The sequence below is a fragment of the Phocoena phocoena genome, chromosome 1 (assembly GCF_963924675.1).
Source record: "Phocoena phocoena chromosome 1, mPhoPho1.1, whole genome shotgun sequence".
Taxonomy (NCBI): domain Eukaryota; kingdom Metazoa; phylum Chordata; class Mammalia; order Artiodactyla; family Phocoenidae; genus Phocoena; species Phocoena phocoena.
This window is the reverse complement of record NC_089219.1, coordinates 150,778,685-150,788,639: the sequence shown is the minus strand read 5'-3', so window position 1 is coordinate 150,788,639 and position 9,955 is coordinate 150,778,685. Positions and strand designations below refer to the sequence as shown.

At 46.8% G+C, this 9,955-nt stretch overlaps 1 protein-coding gene across 1 annotated transcript; it reads left to right on the top strand.

The window, feature by feature from the left end:
- The first annotated feature begins 2,843 nt into the window (after positions 1-2,843).
- IL19 (interleukin 19) lies at positions 2,844-9,354 on the top strand. The gene is made up of 5 exons (XM_065893075.1): positions 2,844-2,987; positions 3,140-3,205; positions 5,790-5,942; positions 6,857-6,931; positions 9,259-9,354. The coding sequence occupies exons 1-5, from the start codon at positions 2,844-2,846 to the stop codon at positions 9,352-9,354; spliced, it is 534 nt and encodes a 177-aa protein (XP_065749147.1).
- The last annotated feature ends 601 nt before the right edge of the window (positions 9,355-9,955 follow it).

Sequence of the window (9,955 nt, the reverse complement as noted above, 5' to 3'; positions counted from 1 at the left end):
GCCCAAGAGTGGGATTGCTGGATCATATGGCAACTCTATATTTAGTTTTTTGAGGAACCTCCATACTGTTTTCCATAGCTGCTGCACCAATTTACATTCCCATCAACAGTGTTGGAGGGTTCAAGGGAAAGGAATCTAGCATTTACTGTAAACTTTTTGTTCTAGGAACTGTGCTGGGCACTTTAGAATATGTGTATTTTTAATCCTTTGGAGTATTAAATATCTTTTTAAACATAAGGAACACCACTGGTTCAGTGGGATCCGATCAGAAATGTGTTCCTTTTTGTCTGCTGTAAGGAAATCTGCTGGATCTCCAGTTGCGATCCCAGGAGGAACAGACCTGTAGGTGGGGGTGGTGCAGTGGTAAAGGGAACAGGCCACCCGCCTTCACATCCTGGCTCTGCCACTTGTTGGCCATGTACCTTGGGCAGGTTTTCTCCACCTTGCTAAGTGTCAGTTCCCTCTTTGGTAAAATGGGGATAGAAACATAACCTGCCACATAGGGTGGTTGTGAGCATTAAATAAGATAATTGTGGAAAATACTTGGCATGGAGCTCCAGGCACATGGCACATATGATAAACGTTAGCTACTACTGTTACCTGAATCAGCCGAGATGTCTGGAGTCGCCTCACCAAACTAAGGGGGACCTCTTTTTTCTCCACATCTTTCTCCTGTGAGGCTCCCAGCAGGGGATGAACCGGCAATGCCCCACTGCTTCTGAGAGTTGTCAGAAGAAAAACTGTGCCCCCTTTTAGTCACTTGGCTCTCTAGAAGCACCTTATTTGCCTTTCGAGGGGATAGAGCTCTGGGGGACTCTATAGTCTCGCCTGTCAATGGGGTCTATTTTCCTGTTTTGTCAGAAAGAGGTTGGAAAAAGAGAAATCAAGTTCTTTAACATAATGCCTGCTCTACAGTGAGGTCTCAACCTACACCTGGCCCTCACTGAGAATGACGCTGAGTTAAGGAGAGAGAAGGAGAAATGGTTTTCTAAGCAGGGTTTGCTGTTTCTCAGAGAAGAGCCTGGGATTCCCGAGGATGATCGGGGTGGGAGAAGGGGAGCGGGGACAGGTGTGGCTCATGCTCTCACACGTGTGTGCCTAGAGCAGCTGTAACTATAGTTAGGAGTGGGGGCGTCCACAGCCCCCTCAGCTGGCTTCCCGTGCTTGCTGCCTCCCTCTCTTCCACTGCTGCACCCACTACGTTTATGCAGCACAGGCCTGGCTGGGAATGAGTGCTCAGTCTGCACGTGGAGGAGGCTGGGCAGAGCCTGGTCTATTCCCAAGGGTTGCCCTCTGACTTACCTTTCACGCTCAGCTCTGTTTGTGAAACATGCTAGTACTGGAGAAGGTCAGAGAAGGAGAACTCAGCAGGCTGTGCAGTTATGCTTTGGGCACTTTTCTCAAGGTGTGTTACACGACACTATTGAAAGCCGTCCAATGAAAAGAGGCAGAGAGAAAGGCAGGAGGGGCGCGAGAACTAGAAGAGGGAGCAGGCATCTCAGGTCTGGCCCTGCCTAGAGGCTAGCGAGCTGCAAACCTGTCCCTGGTGCCTGCTGGCTCAGTGTGTGATGGAGGGGAAGCCGCCACCTTGCCATCTGGGGGTCTCTCTCTTCACTGTGGCTAATTAGTTATTAGATGCCCCGCACCTCCCTTTCCCATCTTCTCCAGAAGGTGACATCTTCACAGCTGACTTCAAAGGAATGATTTTAAGCAGATACACAGTAGGGGTTTATAACAAAAGGGTGTCGCCTATTTGAGGGGCAAACATAAAAACCAAATGTGCTTACAGCTCTATTTACAATAGCCAGGACATGGAAGAAACCTAAGTGTCCATCAACAGATGGATGGATAAAGAAGATGCAGCACATATATACAATGGAATATTACTCAGCCATAAAAAGAAATGAAATTGAGTTATTTGTAGTGAGGTAGATGGACCTAGAGTCTGTCATACAGAGTGAAGACAGAAAGAGAAAAACCAATACCGTATGCTAACACATATATATGGAATATATATATATATATATATATATATATATATATATATGTCATGAAGAACCTAGGGGCAGGATGGGAATAAAGACGCAGACCTACTAGAGAATGAACTTGACGCGGGGAAGGGTAAGGGTAAGCTGGGACAAAGTGAGAGAGTGGCATGGACATATATACACTACCAAACGTAAAATAGATAGCTAGTGGGAAGCAGCCGCATAGCACAGGGAGATCAGCTCGGTGCTTTGTGACTACCTAGAGGGGTGGGATAGGGAGGGTGGGAGGGAGGGAGATGCAAGAGGGAAGACATACGGGAACATATGTATATGTATAACTGATTCACTTTGTTCTAAAGCAGAAACTAACACACCATTGTAAAGCAATTATACCCCAATAAAGTTGTTAAAAAAAAGAAAGAAAGAAAGAAACAAAATGTGCTTTTATAATTTTTCAGATCTGTTGCCTAACTCCTAGGGCATATTACCAACACTGTTTTTCCTATTTAATTTATTAGAAACAATGCTTCTCACCCCTGTTGAAAAGTGAGCCCTGTTGAGTCATGAGAGTGATTTACACACGATTTACTCCCTGGGAGTTGGGAGAGCACTGGATCAGCCTCTCTAGGGGTGGAGCGGGGGCAGGGGGGACAGGGAAGGGCTCATTCAATCGATTAAAAAAAAATCCAGAGAAGGAGACACATGCCCCAAGGTCCACAGGCTGAGGTACTGAGTCCTGTTTTCTCGGCTGCCATCTGGCCTGCCCCGCGAGGTCCACAGGGGAACTCGGTTGGGGTCTCTTTCCTTGCTTTTCACTCTTGGCTGGGAAGCTGACTTTATCCCTTCCTGTAGGACATGCAGGCACAGGGTGTTTCTCTCTGCCTCCTGGCTGTGATGCTCTTTCTGTGCTCAGCGCATGCCCGAGGTCTCAGGAGATGTCTGATTTCCATGGACATGCGCCGTATGGAGGAGAGTTTCCGAGGGATCAAAAACGCCATTGTGAGTACGGGTTTGGGGTGAAGGTGTGGGCGGGGGGGCGTGCCTCACTTTACATCTTAACGTGGAGAGCCAGTTCTTTCTCATTACCTTTGTATCTCTGGAGAATGTGGAGTACTCACTGCTTGTGTCTGCTCTTATGTTTTCCTCCACAGCAAGCTAAGGACACCTTCCGAAATGTCACCATCCTGTCCACATCGGAGACCCTGCACAGCGTTAAGGTATTGGCCTGTGTCTGCTCGTCCCTCTATTGTCATTTTTACGGTGAAGTGGCGCAGGGCTGAGGGAGAAATCCTCACCCTGTGCTCTTCTCTTTCCTAACCTCCAGTGAACTCTGATGCTCCGGCTTCTCACATGTGAACTGATGCGTGAGGGCGCACTCGCGTCTCAGCGACCTTGAACCCCATGGGAGGGTGTTCACTCAGGGAGTGATTGGGGTGCCACACGCTCAAATGGGACAGGATGTCTAGGGCTTAGGGTGACTCTGGAAGGTTTCATGGGGAAGTTGAGAAAATGAGCAGTGACTTAAAAGCTGAGTAGGCTTGGGGTTAGTGGCTAAAAGAGATGGAAGGGTTTTGGGGAGAATGGGGATGCAAAATCAATGGATACATGTCAGGGGACATAGAGGCAACCAGGGGGAAGTCCCTGGCATTCCAGTGGTTAGGACTCTGTGCTTTCACTGTTGAGCACGCAGGCTCAATCCCTGGTCAGGGAACTAAGATACTGCAAGCCGCACGGCACGGCCGAAAAAAATGAGACAACCAGGCTCGTGGTGTGAGGGACATGAAGGCAAGTGGAAGAGAATGAAGTGCACAAATACATTGGAGTCATTTTACCAAGAACCTTAAGCCAGGCCAAAATGGAAACTGACTAGCTGAGCCTCGGCCTTCTTTTTTTCTTTTTTGGCTGTGCCGTGCGGCCATAGGCAGTCCCTGCAGGTTTTTGAGCCAAAGACTGTATGGCCACAAAGTCTTTTAGACAGTCTGGTGATGTTCTTTACAACCGCCAGCTTGAGGCACGAAAGCAGGGAGGGGATCAGTCTACTTGTCCAGAGAGAGGTGGTGAGAGTGTGTTACAAAACTGTTGGCTTACGAGGTGATAATTCACTTTACAGAAGGGGCCACTGAGAAGTGCCTTTAAAAGTGAGCTCCTCCAGACCTTGTAAGCATTCTAGAAAGATCCAGTTCTTTCAGGCATTTATGTGACAGAGTGTAAGGTACATCCACAAAGAGTTACTTTTTCCTTGGGCTTCTCTGCACGAGATAATTCTTCTAGGCAGTATTAGGCCTGATTTATTTATGGTAAACACATGGGTCCACTTCCTAAAAGCTATTCCAGCCAATGGTATAAGAGACTCAGAGGATATGATAGCTGGAAGGGACCCAAAAGGCCATTTGTTCCCAAACCATCATTTTCAAGTGACCAAATTGACATCTTGGGAGAAAGAATGACTAGTTAGTGGTTGAGCCAGGAATAGACCCCCCAAGTCTCATGCCTCTGTCTCTAGATTCTTTGTCCTCTCAAGGTCTAGAAATAGCTGATGTGGCATAAGGAAAGGGGTCAATGAGGATGCAGGTCTTTGCCATATTTCTCCCCTCCCCACCCTCTCCCTCCTTGATGAAACAAAGGTTGCAACATTTTGCCCAGTTGGTTAGGGGAATTAGCAGGAGCAGAGGAAAAGGAGGGTTTTTGTGTTGCAAGGTGAGTTTCCACGTCAGAAAATCTGCCTGTCGGGCCAAGGAGGCTTTGCTGCTTTAATGCTAATGAAGATAAATGCACCACTGCCTGTAGCCACTTCCCTTCTCAGACTGAGCCATAAATCTCCTGCTCTGGCTCTCAGGGCTGAGTGCAAACTGCTAGAAGGAAACTCTGCCTGGCCAGCTGCTTTAAACTGTGCCTGGGGAAGTCGGGAGCTTTCCCTTAGGGACAGCTGCACTCTGCCCGAGGAGGATCTGCCCAGATGTGTGCATTTCGGCAGCTGTCAGTTTCCATTCTTGCACGTCTCAGCTCCATCCAAGTGATCCCTGAAGTTTAAAAAGGACAGACTGGGGGCTTCCCTGGTGGCGCAGTGGTTGAGAGTCCGCCTGCCGATGCAGGGGACGCAGGTTCGGGCCCCTGTCTGGGAAGATCCCACATGCCACAGAGCGGCTGGGCCCGTGAGCCCTTGCCGCTGAGCCTGCGCATCCAGAGCCTGTGCTCCTCAATGGGAGAGGCCACAACAGTGAGAGGCCCGAGTACCGCAAACAAAAAAAAAAAAAAAAAAAGGACAGACTGGAAGAGAGCTGAGCAGGGTGGCCAGGATAAACACAGTGTCATTACACAAGAAGGAATACGTGCCCAGCACAGGCCTGACATGCAATAGCCATCGAATAAACACATGTTGGTGGCTAGGAGATGTTCCAGAGAGGCAGACTTCAGCACAATGTAAGGAAGTACTTTTCAAGAAAGCTGCTCAGACATTGGTCCTTTCAAAAGGGAGGTGTCTGATGGAAGCGGTTAAGCCAAAGTTAGGGATGACTTGTTGGAGATGCTGTAGAGAGAATTCTAGTCTCTGACTGGACTCCATCCCTTGTGAATATATCTCCTGGCCATGTAAAAAGAGAGTAAGAACGGCAATCTCTCCTTGGTGCCTTTGTCATAAGTAGCTTTGGTGTGGTTAAGAGGACCCTCTGAGAGCAGTATGAATTTTAAAAAATGACTTCTAGTTATCTCCCTCCTTCTTGCCCCTACCCAAGCAGGCTGCTTTGATCTCTAAGATAGTAAGAGAAGAGGGCCTCTGGGGCTTTCCCTAATTTGTGTCTGTAGCCCTTAGATGTTTGCTGCGTGACCAAGAACCTCCTGGCATTTTACGTGGACAGGGTGTTCAAGGACCATCAGGAGCTGAGCCCCCAAATCTTGAGAAAAATCAGCAGCATTGCCAACTCTTTCCTCCACATGCAGAAGAGTCTACAGCGATGTGTGAGTCACCAGCAGCATCTGCTTTCCGTCTGCCCCAGGGAGAACCCAGGACATGCTGGCCCCAGTCAGTGTTCCGAAATGGATCCTGGACTCAACGGAAATTCCCGGCCCTGTCGCCCATGGGGAGAGCTGTTGGGAGCCTCTTCCAGTGGTCCCTCCTTGTCCAGGGCTTCCTCCTCACCAGACCCAGTTTCCTCATGGATAATCTTCCTGTGGTGACCGATGCTTATGTCAAAGCATCTCTTAAGTGATGCCGGGGCTGGCCTGTGAGAGAGGCATACTGAGGATTCCGGGCTTATCACAGGCATAACCCTAGTTTCTTTGTCTCTGGCCCTTTGGGGTTTCCATACCAATTAACCTCTGGGTGGTTCCCTGGTATAGCCTCTCCTAAGGATCACCTATTCATTCACTGTGATCTATTAAAGACAAACCTCAGAAATAAAACCAAACTCAAACAAACCAACAAAAACTTAGACCAGGAGAAAGCCTGGACTCTGGTCCCATCTCTGCTGAAGATTTCGTTTGTAACTTTGTGGCAAGTTACTTCACCTATCCGTGCCTTGGGTTCTAAAATTGTTAGAAGAGGTCATGACCCTATCCCACTTACATTAAAATTCATTTAACCAATTATTTAATTAACTGGCCCAAAATATTCATTGAGTGCCTACCTAACGCTGTACTGGGTGGTGACACACAGACTTGGAACCTACTCTCCAGGCCTTTCCAGCCCTGGGTAAGTGCAGGGTGACTCTACACGCAGACCCTACTGCCCCCTTCTGCCCCAACCTGGGTTTACTCACCTGACTCTCACCTTGGGAGGAAGGAGAACTATCACTCCTCATGCGGGAGGTGGCGGTGAGAGTGAGCTGGGGTGGAAAGGTCCTCTGATGGGTGCTGTCTCTGCTTGATCACAGCAGGAGCAGAGGTTGTGTCACTGCAGGCAGGAGGCCACCAATGCAACCAGAATCATCCATGACAACTACCATCGGGTAAGGGAAGGGAAGAGGATGGGGAAGATGGAAATGGGATGTCAGAGCCTGATTGGGTAGCCTCCTCTCCATTCAAATTCATTCATTTACTCACCAGTATTTATTTATTTATCTTAACATCTTTATTGGACTATAATTGCTTTACAACGGTGTGGTAGCTTCTGCTTTATAACAAAGTGAATCAGCTATACATATACATATGTCTCCATATCTCTTCCCTCTTGCATCTCCCTCCCTCCCACCCTCCCTATCCTACCCCTCCAGGTGGGCACAAAGCACCGAGCTGATCTCCCTGTGCTATGCGGCTGCTTCCCACTGGCTATCTATTTTACGTTTGGTGGTGTATATATGTCCATGCCACTCTCTCACTTTGTCACAGCTTACCCTTCCCCCTCCCTGTATCCTCAAGTCCATTCTCTAGTAGGTCTGTGTCTTTATTCCCATCTTGTCCCTAGGTTCTTCATGACCATTTTTTTTTCCTTAGATTCCATATATATGTGTTAGCATACGGTATTGGTTTTTCTCTTTCTGATTTACTTCACTCTGTATGACAGACTATAGGTCCATCCACCTCACTACAAATAACTCAATTTCAGTTCTTTCTATGGCTGAATAATATTCCATTGTATATATGTGCCACATCTTCTTTATCCATTCATCTGTCGATGGACACTTAGGTTGTTTCCATCTCTGGGCTATTGTAAATAGAGCTGCAATGAACATTGTGGCACATGACTCTTTTTGAATTATGGTTTTCTCAGGGTATACGCCCAGTAGTCGGATTGCTGGGTCATATAGTAGTTCTATTTTTAATTTTATAAGGAACCTCCATACTGTTCTCCATAGTGGCTGTATCAGTTTACATTCCCACCAACAGTGCAAGAGGGTTCCCTTTTCTCCACACCCTCTCCAGCATTTATTGTTTGTAGATTTTTTGATGATGGCTATTCTGACCAGTGTGAGATGATACCTCATTGTAGTTTTGATTTACATTTCTCTAATGATTAATGATTACTCAGCAGTATTTATTGCGGGTCTGCCCAATTCTGTGTCTGCAAAGAGTGTGTTGGTCTTACCTCATCTGCTAGTTTCCTGTGCTCCCCTTCCCTATCATCCTTCCAGCATTTTCTTATGCCCTCACATATCAGACCTACGTTAAGTTTTGAGGGAAAGCACATACTGTTTAAGATGGAGGTGATATCAGAGGGAGCAAAGATCTCCAGAGAACTGTAAGCTGTTATACATGAAACATGCTACCTTCTGGGTGTCACTGTGGCCAGTAACTGACATCAGCATCCTGTGTGGTGACGAAGAATAGTGCTTCTCGTGTAGGTGCAGATGTTGAATGCACACCTCACGTAGAGGTGGAGTTAGAAGTAGTGTTTCTTATGTGCATCATTTCGAGATTCTATTAAAATGCAGGTTCTGGCTGGTAGGTCTGTGTTTCAACCACACTCCCAAATTATGACAATGCTTTGAATAACAAGGAGCTGGGGAGTCCGTTCAGACCTCTGCTTCTTTGTGGAGAGGTTCCGTAGGCTAATATAACAATGGCTGAAACGCATATCGTTCTTCCTATGAGCCAGGTGTTGTTCTAAGCACACTAAATGTATTAACACACTTATTCCTCACAACAATGCTATGAGCCATTATCCGCATTCGATAACTTAGGAAAGCAAGGCACAAACAGGTTAAGTAACTTAACTAAGTTTATACTGCTGCTAAGTGATGGAGGTAGGGCTCGATCCCATGCCATCTGGCTCCACAGGACATACTTTTGGATCTTACCATCTCCTTCTATTCTGCTGAGGAAGAGCTGGAATAAGTCAGGAGACTTGGGTTCCAGTTCAGCTCTTCTACCGACCGGCTGTGTCACACTGGGTAGGACACATCCTTAGGGGTTTCAGTGCTTTAATTTGTGCAGTGGAGGCACCACCTTCTCCCTCCCCACTGCTGGGCACCTCTGGGATTGAGGCTTTCCGGGAGAACAGAAGCACTAAAGCAAACTGATGTGAACAGGAAAGTAAGCAGAACTGCCAGAAAAGCAAGTTGTTTTTTTCTGGGAAATATAGGAAAAAGAAAAACAGATGGCAAAGAATGAAGACCTTTTCATTTTGTTTATAAGTTGCTGACATGATTTAACTGCTTGTTTGTGGAAAGCAATTTAGGTCACCTATTAAGAAAATAATTTGAGGTCTGTATGCCCTGCAGATATAATGGTTGAATAAAAAGCAAACCTCATGGGGACCAGAACGTGGGGAAAGTGATTTGAAAACTATGACACGGTCTAGAAAGGCAGGTTCTTATGATGATTTCCATGGTTTCAGTTGGAGATCCGGTCTGCTGCCATTAAGTCTCTGGGAGAGCTGGACGTCTTGCTAGCCTGGATTGACAAGAATCATCAAGGAACTTCTGCTGCCTAAAGACAAGAAATCTAAGTTTGGGGGATGAACAGCCCCTGAGAGGTTTCCAGTGGGAGACAGCCAACTTTGAAGGGGAGGGAGCTAGGGAAGGCTCCATTTTTATGCAAATTGGGTCTTTTTGAGGAAACCTTCCTGCCCATTTGGAATGCTCTTCTTTGGGGCTGAGGTATTGTAGGGGAAAAATCTAGGTTTGAGCACATATTTCCCTGTAGCTACAAGTCTCACTGGCTGGGCCCAAGCTGTCTGATTCCACCTGAAAGTATCCAAGCAGTCTACTGTCATATTTATATGAAATATGTCTGTCAAAAGGTCCTGTGGGCCATCCTGTGGGGAGAGGGTGAGTTTCCCCCTAATTTATTGTGAACTTGTCTATCCCGTGTCTGTGAGGTGATCTAAGTGGTATTCTGTAGTGCATATTGTACTGATTGATTTTATTAATAAACTCTGTTCTTTACCAATTAGTGGAAGTGTCTTCTGATCCAGGGAGAAGGAACCATGAATGGTGACTGTTAGAATTAAAAGGGCCTTAAAGAACAGAAACAGATGGGGAAACTGAGACCTAGAGAGGAATAAAAATTTACTCAGAGTCCCAAAGTGAGTT

Coding starts and splice junctions, on each gene's coding strand:
- IL19 (XM_065893075.1), top strand. CDS start 2,844: ATGCAGGCACAGGGTGTTTCTCTCTGCCTCCTGGCTGTGATGCTCTTT. Junction 3,206..5,789: donor AGACCCTGCACAGCGTTAAG/GTATTGGCCTGT, acceptor TTGTGTCTGTAG/CCCTTAGATGTTTGCTGCGT. Junction 6,932..9,258: donor TCCATGACAACTACCATCGG/GTAAGGGAAGGG, acceptor CCATGGTTTCAG/TTGGAGATCCGGTCTGCTGC.